A 16583-nucleotide genomic window follows, 5' to 3' on the forward strand; every position below is an offset into this window, starting at 1 on the left:
AATCCCGTTTCAATTGTCACTTTAAGTTGGAAAAAATTCCCTTATACACCCTTCCAAGGGGTGTAGTAAAAAGGAGGTGAGACAGCTCTGGAGACTCCACTAGGGACCGAACCCAGAATCTCTGGTTCAGGGTTCAGAATTAGAGCTTGGAATAACTATTATAGTTGGCTTTTATTTATTATCTGATTTTTATGTATTTGAACCTAATGTGCTAATTGTTGCTTTTTACCGCTTTGATATTGCTTGAATTGTATATAAAATTGTTACGAAACCCTTTTCTCTCTGAGTCTTATAAATCATCTGGGAATTGTGCACTTCGTGTGACTTCTTTTCTATTAGAGTCATATCCCAATTTTAGAGCGAGGTTTGGACAAGTTGCAAAACTGGTGAAGCTTCTGTATTCCATGTACGCTGCCCCCCCCCCCTCGGCTCGAGCTGTCTGCTCGGGTAAGCCGGGTCTAGAACAATACACCCAGGGTTTTAAACCTAGTATAACAAAGCCTCATGTCGGATCCCTAGTAGTAACGCTTGTTTGCATCACATGCATCTGACTTTGGGGACTCAACACAGGGGTTGGGTCCGTCTAGGACAGGTGTACCCAAATTAAAAAGACCATACTGACGCATATTTTACGTGCTACTTGTGCATTTATTTGCTTTGGGTTCGCATGCTGGCCGACTTTTGAATGATGAGAGAAAAGTTGGAAAAGAAAATAGCAGTATAAGGGTTGAGTGAGTTAGTCACCTATTTTGAAAAAACCAATGTCCAAATAGTACTGAAACTCCGCCGATTTTTTTTTTTTTTGAGAAAAATGAAATGAAAAAAAAGAGTTTTGTTTTCAAAAATAGTTTTATTTGCCCGACTATGCCAGTTTGACTCTCACCGAATGTGGGATACGTAGGCAACCCTCATCGGGTCCAACTTTCCCTTTTTGCAAGAATAGCCCAAAAATAACAAAATTTTGATTTGTGTCACAAATAAGTCAGGTGATGTCATTCTTGTTTAAAATAAGCCGAATGTCCCCAAAAGGGCGTCGGAAGGCTGTTTTTGCAAGAACAGCCACCTGGGATCATTTTTAACGGTTAGTAGACACAACCTTAAAATCTTCTTCCCCGAAGTGCTGAAAGGCCGTATTTGCGAAATCAAGTTTGTTTTTGAAATGAAAAAAAAAATTGAAAAATGATGTTACTTTTTCTTTTTGGGTCAAAATAATCACCTTAATAAATGTGCAGGATGAGCACAAATGAAATTGAACCCTTCACAGTCTTTAATGAGATCCCCTTAAAGCTCCATATGTGGTGGAATGATCTAGGAAAAAGCAGTAGAGAAACAGTGGTAAATGTTCTGGGAGGCCTCGTTGGACTATTGAATGAAGAGGTGGTACATATTGACGAATTGGAGCAGATTGAAAAACCAGGTTGGAAACTTTTCTTTGATTGGGCTTCCAATATGAAAGGAGTTGTAATAGGGGCTGTGCTTATTTCTGAAATAGGGCATCACTATCCTATTACGGTTCAGCTTCGGTTTTATTGCACCAATAATATGGCTGAGTACGAGGCATGCATTTTGGGTTTAAGGCTAGCTGTAGACATGGATGTACAAGAAGTCTTGGTCTTGGGAGACTCGGATCTTCTGGTACATCAAATTCAAGGAGAATGGGAAACACGAGATTTGAAGCTCATACCGTACCGACAATGTTTGCATGATCTTTGTCAACGGTTTCAATCAGTGGAGTTCAGGCATATTCCGAGGGTCCATAATGAGGTTGCCGATGCTTTGGCTACCTTAGCATCAATGTTGCACCATCTGGACAAGGCTTATGTCGATCTTCTGCATATTCAAGTCCGAGATTAGCATGCTTACTGTAACATGGTAGAAGAAGAACTTGATGGTGAACCGTGGTTCCACGATATCAGGAAGTACATCAGAATGGGGATATATCCAGTGCAAGCCACGGGGGATCAAAGTAGAACAATTGAACGGTTGGCAAGTGGGTTTTTCTTAAGTGGAGGAGTTTTGTATAAAAGAACTCCAGACCTTGGATCGTTAAGATGCATAGATGCTAGACAAGCCACGGCTATCATGTCTGAAGTACATTCGGGAGTCTGCGGACCACATATGAGCGGATATGTGCTGGCAAAGAAAATTCTCAGAGCAGTTTATTATTGGCTCACTATGGAGCGAGATTGTATCAGTTTTGTGCGCAAATGTCATCAGTGCCAAGAACATGGAGATTTAATTCATTCTCTGCCATCCGAGTTATACACAATGACCGCACCATGTCCCTTCGTTGCTTGGGGTATGGATGTCATTGGACCAATTGAGCTAGTAACATCCAATGGGCACAGATTCATTCTGGTAGCCATTGATTATTTCACCAAGTGGTTTGATGCCAAAACTTTCAAATCGGTGACCAAGAAATTAGTGGTCGATTTTCTTCACTTAAATATCATATATCGATTCGAAATTCCATAGGTGATCATCACGGATAATGGTGCTAATCTTAAAAGTAATTTGATGAAATAGGTATGTCAACAGTTTAAGATTACACATCGCAATTCTACCCCATATCATCCCAAGGCGAATGGAGCAGTCGAGGCAGCCAACAAAAACATAAAGAAGATACTTCGGAAAATAGTAGAAGGTTCGAGACATTGACACGAAAAATTACCATTTGTGTTGTTGGGTTATTGCACTACTATCCGTACTTAAGTAGGTGCAACTCCTTATTTGTTGGTATATGGCACTGAAGCAGTAATATCTGCAGAAGTTGAAATCTCGTCCCATCGGATTGTCACTGAGGCTGAGATTGATGATGATGAGTGGGTCAAAACCCGTTTGGAGTAGTTGAACTTGATTGATGAAAAATGATTGGCAGCAGTGTGTCATGGCCAGTTATATCAAAAGAGAATGTCAAGAGCATACAACAAAAAAGTGCGTCCCCGAAAGTTTGAAGTGGGTCAACAAGTGCTGAAATGTATCCTTCCACATCAGGCTGAAGCAAAAGGCAAGTTCGCCCCGAATTGGCAAGGGCCATTCATTGTAACCAGAGTATTGTCCAATGGTGTTTTATATTTAATAGATATCGAAGGAAAATGCGTAGACACGGCTATAAATTCTAATATAGTCAAGAGATATTATGTATGATTTATTTGGTATAATTGTTGATTGTTTGTATTTGGCATTATGTCGAAGATTGAAATGATGAAGGCAATTTGTTCTGCTATCTAAACACTTTACCCTTTGTTCCCCCTTTTGAGCCTTATTTATTTCTTTCATACCCCTCTTTTGGAATCAATAATGAAAAAAGAGAGAAAAGAAAGAAAAAATAAAAGAGAGAAAAGAAAGAAAAGAAAAAAGAGAAAAGAAAAGAAGCGAAAAGAGAAAGTACAAGAAAACAAAGAAATTCGGTTGTGAACTATGTTTGACCTGATTCCTGTTAAGGATATGTAGGCAGTCTCACGGCTCAGTCATAGTAAAATAAAATATCAAAAGATCCCCAAGCAAAAAATTGGGGCAGAAGTTGTGATTGTGATAAGAAATCTGATTCCAAAAGTTGTAATTCTAACCCATTTGAGATGCTTGGAGCCTTTTCAATACCCTTTTCTTTCCAAACATATCCAAGAACCCACATTGCTGTCCAAAGAAAGACCTCCCAATCAGTCTTCGAGATATGCCAAATCAAGCAAGTAAAGAGAATTCATATCAAGGGCAACACTCCGGTTTAAGCAAGAGAAATCAAAAAATGAGAGTCTTATTGGTGAAAACCCTCATGGGCACCATGAGGTGATGAAAGCTGAGAGAAAGTAAAAATGAGAAAGTCTTATCGGTGAAAACCTTCGCGGGCACCATGAGGCGACAAGGAATATAGGAATAAATAAATGAGAGAGGTTTGTCGGTGGAAACCCTTCAGGGCACTACAAGTCGAACAAGGTCCGTAAGTTGGCGGAAAGTAAAAATTGGGTTGTGGAAATCTTGGAGCACAAAGTAAAACAATTGGAAATGAGATTGGTTAAATGGACTAGGCTGATTAATCCAAAATGCATACCATGATCATTGGTGCCAATAGCTCCACTCAGATAAGTTTCTTTTTCTATCTCCAACAGTCATCCAAATTTGGATTTTCTTCTTTATTCTTAATTCTCAAAATCGTTGCATTTCATTGCTGTTAATTTTACTCCTCTAAAGCTCTTCCAAGGTTAGCCTTGTTTTAACAAATAAGAAGGAATGTCAAGTGTACTACCAGTTTCGAAATTGCACAAAGCAAAATGCGGCTAGGACATGCAAGAGATAATATGATGAAAAGTAGGACATAGGGTGTAAGCAAAAGTTAAATCGGTGGAATGGTTCAGTAATGTCGTGGGAGATGTACGAGTTCAGTTAAATCGGTAATATAATTTAGCCGTAAAATTTTCACTCTTAAGATAAGCTTTATTTCGAAATTTCAGGACCCTCCTGGATAATGGGATTTAATTTGAAAATTTCAGGACCTTCCTGGATAATGGGACTTAGCTTTAATTCGAAATATTCATGAGTACAATATCTAGCATAAGCTCTACTTTGTAAAAATATAAGTTGGTTTTAATTTTTCATTTTTTAAGACAAGACTCAATTGGAGATTTTCAGGACCCTCCTAGAAAATGGGACCTAGGTTAAAATCCAAAACAATCATAAGTAGTAAATATAGGACAAATGTGCACCAAAAGGAATATAAGTTGGCTTCAAAGTCCGCATAAGAGTTTTCATGATCCACCTGAATAATGGGACATAATTTTAAGCATTCCATTAGATAAGTAAGTGTTGTTATAAGACAGTACAGTTTCGCGTTGAAATTGTTATTCGTAAGATAAGATTTAATTCGAAATTTTAGGGCCCTCCTGGATAATGGGATGTAGCTTTAAGGCTGTCTTAGATAACAAGATTCGACGAAAGTCATACCTCTAAAAATATGATGTAGCTTTGGAAACTCATTAGAGATTTTCAGGACCCTCTTGGATAAAAGGATATAGCTTGCAGATTGTTAGAGATATTTGGTAAAAAGATTTAATTAACACTCATAGATGCGCCCGGTTACTAAACAGGGGCAGAAAATTTTCTTTGGTGTTGTCTATTTTGCTGAAGTCAAATGCCCGTCTGAAGAACAGGGAAGAACAACACGGATATTAAAGATAAAAAGCAGAGCATGACCAAGTAATCGGGGGGCCACATGGAGTATAAGGGAAAACAAATCAAGTTTCAAGGAAGATTGGCACAAGTATTGGTAATCAGGCGCCCACCTGGAAGAACAAGGGAGAACAAGCCAAAGAAAAGTAGTTTCAAGAAGAAGATGGACCAAGTTTTAGAAATCAGGCATCCACCTGGAGAACAAGGAAAGACAGTTGAAATATCAGCAATCAGGCATCCACCTGTAGAACAAGGAAAGACGGTTGAAATATCAGCAATCAGGCATCCACCTGGAGAACAAGGAAAGATAGTTGAAATATCAGCAATCAGGCGTCCACCTGGAGAACAAGGAAAGACAGTTGAAATATCAGCAATCAGGCATCCACCTGGAGAACAAGGAACAACAGTTAAAGTATCAGTAATCAGGAGCGCAATTGGAGAACAAGGGAGTACAGTTCAAATTCAAGTAATCAGGAGCCCGCCTGGAGAACCAAGGGAAGAAGCAATGCAAGTTCGTCAATCAGGAACCCACCTGGAAAACAAGGAGCAACAACTCAAGTTCAAGAAATCAGGAGCCCACCTGGAGAGCAAGGGAATACAATTCAAATTTCAAGTAATCAGGAGCCCGCCTAGAGAACAAAGGAAAGGAAACAATAGTTAAAGGAAGATATTCAAAAGGTTCAACAATCAAGTACCCACATGGAGAAAAAGGGAAAGCATTTCACAAAATACCATTCAAGCCAGCCAAAAAGGAACTTCTGAGCGAAATACAAATCAACGAGGCAACAGTAGTCACAAGATCAAGTTTGAAAATAAATCTTTGTAAAGCATAGATCATAGCTTAGTCTAGCTTCTTCATTTTGTCATGGTGTAATAAGGAGGTCAGTAAGCAGTATCAGCAGCATCAACAACAGTAACAGTGAAACCACAGCTTCATGGTAGTCTCAGCTACCAAAACTTTCCGAACTACATTGACTTGATTCCTTTATAGCCAAGGATATGTAGGAAGCCTTTGAAGCAGAGGTTCGGTCAAATCTTTCAAAAAAAAAAATGTTTCCCACGGAGTATTCAAAAGGGCAAAAATCGCTCGTATTCGCTCATTTTATCTTTGCACGAAAACTCTTCATGTTTTCGGGCAAAGAGGGGCAGCTGTGAGCACGTGATTTTTGCCCTATATGAATTACTCCCATAAATTTAAAACAAAATAATTTTTTTTATTATTTATTATTTGCAATTTTGTGGATTTTAGTGGCGTCTTCTGTTATTGTGTGAATATTGTCTATGCCTGTTTATTTTATTTAATTAATAAAAAATACAAAAAAAATATATTGTAATTGCATTTAGGATTTAATTTGACATTTTGGAATTAATTAATAATTAGGTGTTTTATAAAATGGAAAATATCACAAAAAAATATTTTATTTTTTTTGCTTTTTAATTTTAGTCTTGAATTTTAGTAGTTTTACTTTTAATTTGGTATTTAATTAATTGGGTTAATTATTATCTAGAGATAATTAAGTTAATTTGGTGGAATAATGTTATTTAGGGATCAATTTAGGATTTTAATTAATTTTGGGAAGAAAAATAGTTTGAAAATAAATAGAAAGGAAAAAGAATTTTGGGCCTATTCAATTTAATCCCCAAGACCAAACCAATTTTTTACCCCAGTCCAACCCAAAACCAGGCGAAACCCGTCCAAAACCAGCCCGACCCGTTCCCATACCCGGTCTGCCTAGTTGCTACTCCAAACGACCCTGTTTCGTGCCCACTTGATCACAAGCGTTGGATTTTTATCATCCAACGGTTCACATTAATCCCCCCATTTTAATAATACCAAAACCCCAAACGACCTCCACCCCTCAGAACCCCCTCTTCGTCTCTAATCTAACCCAAACCCTAGAGATCAGCCACCACCATTCCCCACCGCCTTCCGGTGGTGGCGCCCGCCCCAACCTGCCTGAAAATTACACCCCACAACCGTCACAACCTTCTCTTCCCAAATCCCTACTCCAATTTCTTCGAACACCCTAGGAACTCTTCGAATATTGATTCGAAGAGATGAACCCTAGCTGCCACCACCTCCAAACACCTCCAAAATTACACCCCATGATCATCAAGACCCCCTCTTCCCAAATCCTTACTCTGTTTCCCTCGAACATGGCCTGAACCCTTTGAATTTTAAATCTAGGGTTCGAGCCATAAAAGCCCAAAGCCAAATTCAGACATGCAAGACTACTCCTTCAAGTTTTCTCAAGTATTCAAGACGGTTCGGTCACAAAATAATGCTGCTCGTTTGTTCTTGGAAAAGAACAAATGATTGACATTATTTGGGGACCAAACTGGATTATCAGTTGCAAGTCCAAGTGTAGGGTAAGTTCGTTCCTATTTTTATGACTATTCTTATTAGTATTATTCTGATATTCGTTTTCCTCGTCTCTTTTTTCTTTTTTCTGGTCAATTTCAATTGAAATTCGATCAGTTCTTTGGTGTTAATTATTTCTGTTCACTATTGTTTCTTTAAGATTGGTTTTGTGAATTTGTTTCATATAATTGGGATATCAGCTTATTTTAATACTGTGAAATTGTATCTCGTTTAATGTTTAGTCAGTCAAATTAAGGATTAGTTTGAGTTTAGTTAATTCTTGTTTAAATGTGTATAATAATCGACTGATTAATATAAGTTTAATTCAAGTGTTTACCTACTTAAGAAGTTTATAGTGGATAGTAGGGTTAGGATTGCACTAATTGAGTGGATAATTGAGTGGATGATTTAAGAAATAAAAAGTGGAATTGATAATGGAGAATACACTAAAATGAATGCCCATTTAAAGGTTGAACTTGAGAGGTTTTAGGGGGAAGAATATTCTGAGACTCTGAATACAGATAGAATTGAGAGAGTAAAAAGAAAAAGAGACGAGAGATTCTGAAAATACTGGAAAGGAAGAAGAACATTTTCTGAAAAATACTAAAAGAAATAATGAAGAGATTTTGAAAAAGTTACAAATTCCCAGAAAATACAATATACTACAAAGGAACTACTGTTCCATTGATCTTCCATTGAATCTGGAGGTTTTTGACATTTTGAAACAGTTTCTGATTTTCTCTTTGATATCGAAGAAATGGTTTAAATCTGTTTTTGAAAGTTCTGGGTTGAGTTCTGTCGCCTGGTTACTATTCCATTGGATTGTAAATCAATTTTCTGGTTTCTTTTGCTGAATTTGGGATGTGTTATTGTTGCTGTCGATTTCTGCTGTTTCTGTTCTGATCTCAACTCAGTTTTTCTCCTTTTGTTTTGATGTTTGTTACCGGGTACCTCCTTAGCCCATGAATAACGAGTGATTGTTGAACATGTAAATTGGGTGGAATACTGATTGAATACAGACAGCATTTGAACTTAGTTTCCCCTGTTTCTCCTACTGCTTTAACATTTTATAATAGATATGTAGTTTTAGATGTTATCTAAGCTATCACCTGCACATTTAATGTTGTGTATGTTCAGTAGTTGTATGTATGGGTAATAGGACATGTATGTATGATTCTTATTTGAGATCAGTATGGTTCGAAGTATTTCGCAAGCATGTTCTGTGTTTCCATTTGCTCCTAAATGAGTTTAAAATGTAAAATGATTATGTTGAAAGCTTTAGTATGATTTTCTGGAATTCATGGGAGAACCAGATTCTAATTTACTGGTTCGGTGACTGTCAATATTAGGGGGAATTCAAGTTAGCTTAGTTATGTTGAAATAATTCACTGGTTGTCTACTATTGCTTGCATGTCAATTGAGCAGATTTGGTTGTTTTAAGATCATGGTTTTAAATTCTACAAGTTTTGTCAACGTGGTGTTTAATTAAGGTTTAAATATCAGCATTTCAAGTTAATTTAGGGCTTTGAAAGTTTAGAATCATATGTTGTATAGTTTCTCAAGAATTGGACCCCTAATTGTTTTCACAATCATGGCATTGCTAAAGCTTCATGTGATTATCCATTGGTCAATTAAAGGATGAATTAAAGTTGTTGTGTATGTGGTGGTTCCGTGACTGGATATTTGGAGTTACTTCGATCTTTTGCTAATTTAATCACTACTTGTACGCTGTGAAGGCTCGATGTTAAGTCCCGTTTGTGGTAGCTCCAGCGCTCTGAAATTAGGATCATCTTGGGCCCAAATACTTGTGAATAGGACTTGGATCCTTTTTCGCCCCCTTTTGCCCCATTTTTTGGTTACTAGTACGTATTGACCAAGGTCCATTCACCTCATTTGAACAAATCTCCATTTCTTTAATGCTTAATTAATCAGAATCTTAAAGTAGTTTCGAGGTGCGCCATTAAATAGAATATAGTTTAAGTCCATCATGAGTTAATTCCTTTTGGTTAGAAATGAATCGAGGCGTGTCGTGCCCAATACAATTTAAAAATGCATGGCCCTCATTTAATTAATATTTCTATCCTTAGAACCTGAGGCGTGCCATTTAGCGATTTTTCTATGGCCCTCGCAAAGTTGAAAACGCGTAGCTGCTTTTGGCGCGTAATTTAAATTACCTTCCTAAACTCGGGTGTGCATTTTATGTGACCCAAATCCAAATCTCAACAACGTTAAATAAAATACGTCGCGGATCACGGGTGCATTTCATGTGGCGTGATCCAAGGGCGTGTTTTGTATAACGTTGAAATCTTCCTTAAAATAATTCAAAGCGGTTTAAGGTTGAAATGCACATAGGTTTAAAAGTGCACTAAAATTAGATAATAGACCAATAATAACAGTTGAGCGACCGTGCTAGAACCACGAAACTCGAAAATTCCTAAAACCTTCTCCCGGATTAACAGAATTTCTTATCCGGATTTCTGTGTTCGCAGACTGTAATACAGAGTCAATCTTTTCCTCGATTCAGGACTTGAACCGGTGACTTGGGACACCATAATTATCCTAAGTGGCGACTCTGAATTTTAAATAAATTAATCTCATTTCGATTGTCACTTTAAGTTGGAAAAACTCTCTTATACACCCTTCCAAGGGGTGTAGTAAAAAAGGAGGTGTGCCAATGACCATGAAGAACAACTAATACTGATATCATATTGATTGTGTTTCTGTTATTGATTGTATCTCTTTGTATCGATCTACAGCTTTACATCGTCTACTTGGGTCACAAGCCACATGATGACCATGAACTTATCACTGATTCATATCATGACATTTTAGGTCAAGTGGCTGGGAGGTATGTATATATATATTATGTTAATAAGCATGTCTATTACATATAGGATGATATCATTTTTGCACTACAATATGTAAAGATATTCATACAATCAATGTGTGATATTTTGTATATTAGTTACTATTTTTACAAAGTTCTTTCCTTCAGTAGCCGATCAATATATCTTTCCTTGATCATTCTCCAAAAATAAACATTATTCTAGAGATTAATTATAGTAGTTATAAATTCTCATTTTCTCATGTTTTTTTTTCCTTGCCATTTTTCCATTCACTTTTTCCTATCGTATTGAATTCTTGTTATTAAAGAAATCAAAAAGTGCATGAACTTTGATGTCAATAACCTGAGTTCTAGTAGTGACAAAGCAATCATATCGGTAGAAGGGAACATACACCAAGAATATTGTATATAAAAAATATTAGATAAGATAAGATTATACTTAATATTTGTATCTTATGAAAAAGTAACATAATTACAAAAAAAAAATTATCAAACTCATTTATCTGCAATTATTTTTATTCGACGATCCAAGCGATATTTAAGAATTTTAAGTTTATGTATTAGATTAAAATTATAGAAACAAAATTGCAACTTAAGAAAGTTTACATATTATACCATTATTTATTTTAATCCTAATTCTGATAATTAACGCGATATAATCATTTAATTAATTTCTGCCTATAATTATATGTATATTAAATTTATTGTTTTAACATGCACGTGAGAAGAAACTTGTCTATAAGTGACTTTACTATATAAAGCTTAAACTCGTGTATTTTGGTTATGCAGCAAGGAAGAAGCCAAAAAACTGATGGTGTATAGCTATAGACATGGCTTCTCTGGGTTTGCTGCTATGCTCACTGCTTGTCAGGCCAAACAAATTGGAGGTATTTAATTTTCACTATCACACATTTTACCTTAAAATACTAGCACAAACTTTCTTTTTTTGTACGAAATAGAAGAAAATAATTTCTCGATATATATTTAAGATTTCCGTCATTCTTCACTTAGTTGATATACTTTCTTTGCATTTCAGAATTACCTGGTGTGGTTCGAGTTATACAAAATCATGTTTACGAGACTCATACATCAAGGAGTTGGGATTTTTTGGGTCTTTCTAAGAATAACCCCAACAATCCTCTGAACAAAACAAACCAGAGTAATGGAATAATCATTGGCGTTTTAGATTCAGGTTTACATCTTGCGTTTTCTCCTTTGTCCTCACTGTTTTATTTTAATTTTTCTATCCCCCAAAGAAAATTTGGCCCAGCTAATGTTCATACTAAAAAGAGTACTCCCCCTGTTCAGTTTATGTGAACCTATTTCCTTTTTGGTCCGCTCCAAAAACAAATAACCCCTTTCTACATTTGGTAACAATTTAGCGATTTCCCGAAGAAAGGAGAGGGCGCTCTTCTAATATTTAGCTCCTAGGTGCTCTACCTCTCTATTTTCAAAAGCCCTGCTCACTCATAGCCCTATAACCAAGCAGGCAGGCTAGACATCAGAGATTTAACTTATAATTCTATCCGTAGAAGTTTTTATAACCACATAAATATTCTGGACCTCTTTTTGACTTCTTTAGAACCACAAATTCCAAAAGTCTTTTTTTTTCTTAAATTTCGTGCCCAATCAAATAGGTTCATATAAATTGAAACGGAGGGAGTAGAAGATTTAACTGTATATGCTCGGATAGTATAAATATGTTTTATACTAACACTATGCATTTTGAAATATGTTGTTTCGATCCTCCAAAGATATGGCCATACCTATATTGGATCCTCCATATATAAATACAGATTGAAGAATATATCCAACACGGGACAGCAGCATGTTTATAGGATCCGAGCAACATAGAGTACTTTAACTCTAAAAAGAACCAACTTTTTGTAGGTATATGGGGAGATTCGGAAGCTTTTAACGATGAGGGACTAGGTCCGATTCCATCTCGATGGAAAGGTAAATGCATATCTGAAGGAAATTTCAATGCCACAAAACATTGTAACAGAAAGATCATTGGACCTCATTGGTACATAAAGGGATTGATGGAAGAAAGGAAACTAAACGAGACAACGGTCAGGCAATTATATAATTTATCATCATTAGATAACACTGGACATGGTACACATGTTGCCTACACAGCTGCTGGTTCTTATGTTAACAATCTTGAATACTATGATCTTAACATGGGGACAATACAAGGAGGAGCACCACTTGCACGATTAGCTATTTATAAGGTATTGTTTGAAGCGTATGACCATTTCAGCTAAAAGCTTAAATAACAAAAAGAAAATACTTTTGTTTACTTTTTTAATATTATTAATTATGTTTTTAACAGGTATTCTGGAGAGACGCGAAAGGTGTGTATTCTTGTAATGGTGCTGATTTTCTTTCTGCTATTGATGATGCCATAAGAGACGGGGTTGATATATTATCAGCATCTCTTGGTAGTGGTCCTGCCACCGTAGCTGAAGTTCATGCTGAAAGTATATTGGGCATAGGATCTTTTCATGCAGTATCCCATGGCATATCTGTTGTTGCTGGTGGAGGAAATAATGGACCTAACTCAAACACAATCGTCAATACTTCTCCATGGCTTATTACGGTTGCTGCTAGCAACGACGATACACAAATTGTTACTCCTTTAACACTTGGCAACAACAAGACAATATTAGTAAGGCTTTTCTGTTATGTTAAAACTTTTATCATTTTTAGTGTAAGTGTTAAAATGGGATGAGATAGGCTTAAAATATGAAAGAAAGTTGTATCGAACCTATAACTTTTGGAATCTATTCAAACTTAGCGTGAAATAGGGCACAAAAGAAGAAAAGTATCTATATAAGCAACATCAATTGTGAGATTAATCTTTAATCATACAGGTAGATTTGTCAAATAATGTCTTTGTGTATATGAATGTGTATGTGCTAGAGATTTATATGCTAGTAAAAAGTATAGGCAGAGAACTTCTATAATGCTAGCGAAATAATTTTTTTATATGATATTGTCCGTCCTTGGGAGGAGTTTTGTTCATTTGTTGCATCATGAATAACAAGAACTCATATAACCTACTCTATCTTGCTTGGGATAGACCCATAATAGTTATTGTTATTTTCATCAGTTAAAACTTTGGTCACTAAATTGATTATTACTTTTTCAGTTTTTTCTTGTACTTACTAGTATGGACATTTAAAATAATTTGAGTGATTGTAGGGTCAAGGACTTATTAAAGGGAAGGGAAGGAGTGGCTTTGCTCCTTTGGTCTTTCGGCTATATAACAAAGTAAGTGAAATGTATATTTTATCATACAATAATACAGATTACAAGTACTAAGCCCTTACCATTTTACCTTTTGATTATTTAATTTTGTTAACAATTTCATTTTCCATTTGCAGTCCTAAAGACTTCATGTCTATTGCCAATGAAGTGAAAGGAAAAATTGTCATGCTTTTCTCGCAAACTAAAGCGGATATTTTTGGATATTTGATAGCACTAAATAATACAGGAGTTTCGGCTTTTATTTATGCTATGCCCCCTCTTGATGGAATCGAAGACTTCAATCAAACTTTTGCTGTCCCTATACCATTTATTGCCGTTGATTTCGAGCAAGGAAACCAAATTGTTGATTATTTTATAAATTGTAAATCGAAGTATGCATATAATATTTCTCCTTCTCCTTCTTTTTTTCTTCTTCCTGTTTTTTATCGATCTTTGTATGACTTCTTGGGTCCTGAAAATAAGCATTACATCAAATATTCTATAGAAAAAGAAATTAGTAAATGACTTGTATATATCTTATCAAAGCACCTTTAGTTGTTATATAACCGCGCAATGACTTTTTCTGTTTGCAACAGTAACCAAGATCATATGATTAAGTTGGGCCGATCTGAAGTTCTTGAGGGTAGAAGGCAGTCCTAAAGGTGCCTAAGTTCTCATCAAGAGGCCCAAATTCCTTTACCCCAGAAATTCTGAAGGTAAATATATAAATATACATTGTTTTGACATGAAAACTGCTCTCAAAGAATATACGTCAACAAGGGTCTCTTAAGTCTTAATATAACCATTTCTATGTTTAATTGTTTTCTTTAATTATTTCCTATTTATAAGTTTAATTTACCGAATATTGTTGTAGCCCGATGTTGCTGCTCCTGGTGTAAATATACTCGCATCATTTATTCCTCGCTCTGGAGACAATGGATTCAAACTTCAGTCAGGAACATCTATGGCAACCCCTCACGTCTCAGGAATTGTTGCACTCCTCAAAGTTGCACATCCTAATTGGTCTCCTGCAGCAATCAAATCCGCACTTGTGACTACTGGTAATATCTTATGCATTTAAGTAGATAATATTTTTATCTAAGCTATAACCTTTGGAAATGTATGTATGATTCTTATTTGAGATCTGTATGGTTCGAAGTATTTTGCAAGCATGTTCTGTGTTTACATTTGCTCCTGAATGAGTTTAAAATGTCCAATGATTATGTTGAAAGCTTTATTATGATTTTCTGGAATTCATGGGAGAACCAGATTCTAATTTACTGGTTCGGTGATTGTCAGTATTAGAGGAAATTCAAGTTAGCTTAGTTATGTTGAAATGATTCACTGGTTGTCTACTGTCGCTTGCATGTCAATTGAGCAGATTTGGTTGTTTTAAGATCATGATTTTAAATTCTACAAGTTTTGTCAACGTGAGGTTTAATTAAGGTTTAAATATCAGCATTTCAAGTTAATTTAGGGCTTTGAAAATTTAGAATCATATCCTATATAGTTTCTCAAGAATTGGACCCCTAATTGTTTTCTCAATCATGGCATTGTTAAAGCTTCATATGATTATCCATTGGTCAATTAAAGGATGAATTAAAGTTGTTGTGCATGTGGTGGTTCCGTGACTGGCTATTTGGAGTTACTTCGATCTTTTGCTAATTCAATCACTACTTGTACGCTATGAAGGCTTGATGTTGAGTCCCGTTTGTGGTAGCTCCAGGGCTCTAAAATTAGGATCACCTTGGGCCCAAATACTTGTGAATAGGACTTGGATCTTTTTTCGCGCCCTTCTGCCCCGTTTTCTGGTTACTAGTACGTATTGACCAAGGCTCATTCACCTAATTTGAACAAATCTCCATTTCTTTAATGCTTAATTAATCAGAATCTTAAAGTAGTTTCGAGGTGCGCCATTAAATAGAATATAGTTTACGGCCCTCATGAGTTAATTGCTTTTGGTTAGAAATGAAACGAGGCATGCCGCACCCAATACAATCTAAAAATGCATGGCCCTCATTTAATTAATATTTCTATCCTTAGAACCCGAGGCGTGCCATTTAGCGAATTTTCTATAGCCCTCGCAAAGATGAAAATGCGTAGCTGCTTTTGGCGCGTAATTTTAAATTACCTTCCTAAACTCGGGTATGCATTTCATGTGACCAAAATCCAAATCTCAACAACATTAAATAAAATACGTCGCGGATCGCGGGTGCATTTCATGTGGCGTGATCCAAAGGCGTGTTTTGTATAACGTTGAAATCTTCCTTAAAATAATTCAAAGTGTTTTAAGGTTGAAATGCACATAGGTTTAAAAGTGCACTAAAATTAGATAATAGGCCAATTATAACAGTTGAGCGACCGTGCTAGAATCACGGAACTCGGGAATGCCTAACACCTTCTCCCGGGTTAACAGAATTCCTTACCCGGATTTCTGTGTTCGCAGACTGTAATACAGAGTCAATCTTTTCCTCAATTTGTGACTTGAACCGGTGACTTATGACACCATAATTATCCTAAGTGGCGACTCTGAATTTTAAATAAATTAATCCCGTTTCAATTGTCACTTTAAGTTGGAAAAAATTTCCTTATACACCCTTCCAAGGGGTGTAGTAAAAAGGAGGTGAGACAGCTCTGGCGACTCCACTAGGGACCGAACCTAGAATCTCTGGTTCAGGGTTCAGAATTAGAGCTTGGAATAACTATTATAGTTGGCTTTTATTTATTATCTGATTTTTATGTATTTGAACCTAATGTGCTAATTGTTGCTTTTTACCGCTTTGATATTGCTTGAATTGTATATAAAATTGTTACGAAACCCTTTTCTCTCTGAGTCTTATAAATCATCTGGGAAGTGTGCACTTCGTGTGACTTCTTTTCTATTAGAGTCATATCCCAATTTTAGAGCGAGGTTTGGACAAGTTGCAAAACTGGTGAAGCTTCTGTATTCCCTGTACGCTG

General features: G+C 36.2%; 1 protein-coding gene across 1 annotated transcript; it reads left to right on the top strand.

Moving 5' to 3' along the window:
- Positions 1–13772: 13772 nt before the first annotated feature.
- LOC138883183 (subtilisin-like protease SBT3.14) lies at positions 13773–14703 on the top strand. Its single transcript, XM_070163847.1, has 2 exons — positions 13773–14060; positions 14497–14703. The coding sequence occupies exons 1-2, from the start codon at positions 13773–13775 to the stop codon at positions 14701–14703; spliced, it is 495 nt and encodes a 164-aa protein (XP_070019948.1).
- Positions 14704–16583: the final 1880 nt, after the last annotated feature.

This window comes from Nicotiana sylvestris, chromosome 12 (assembly GCF_000393655.2).
Source record: "Nicotiana sylvestris chromosome 12, ASM39365v2, whole genome shotgun sequence".
Lineage (NCBI taxonomy): Eukaryota > Viridiplantae > Streptophyta > Magnoliopsida > Solanales > Solanaceae > Nicotiana > Nicotiana sylvestris.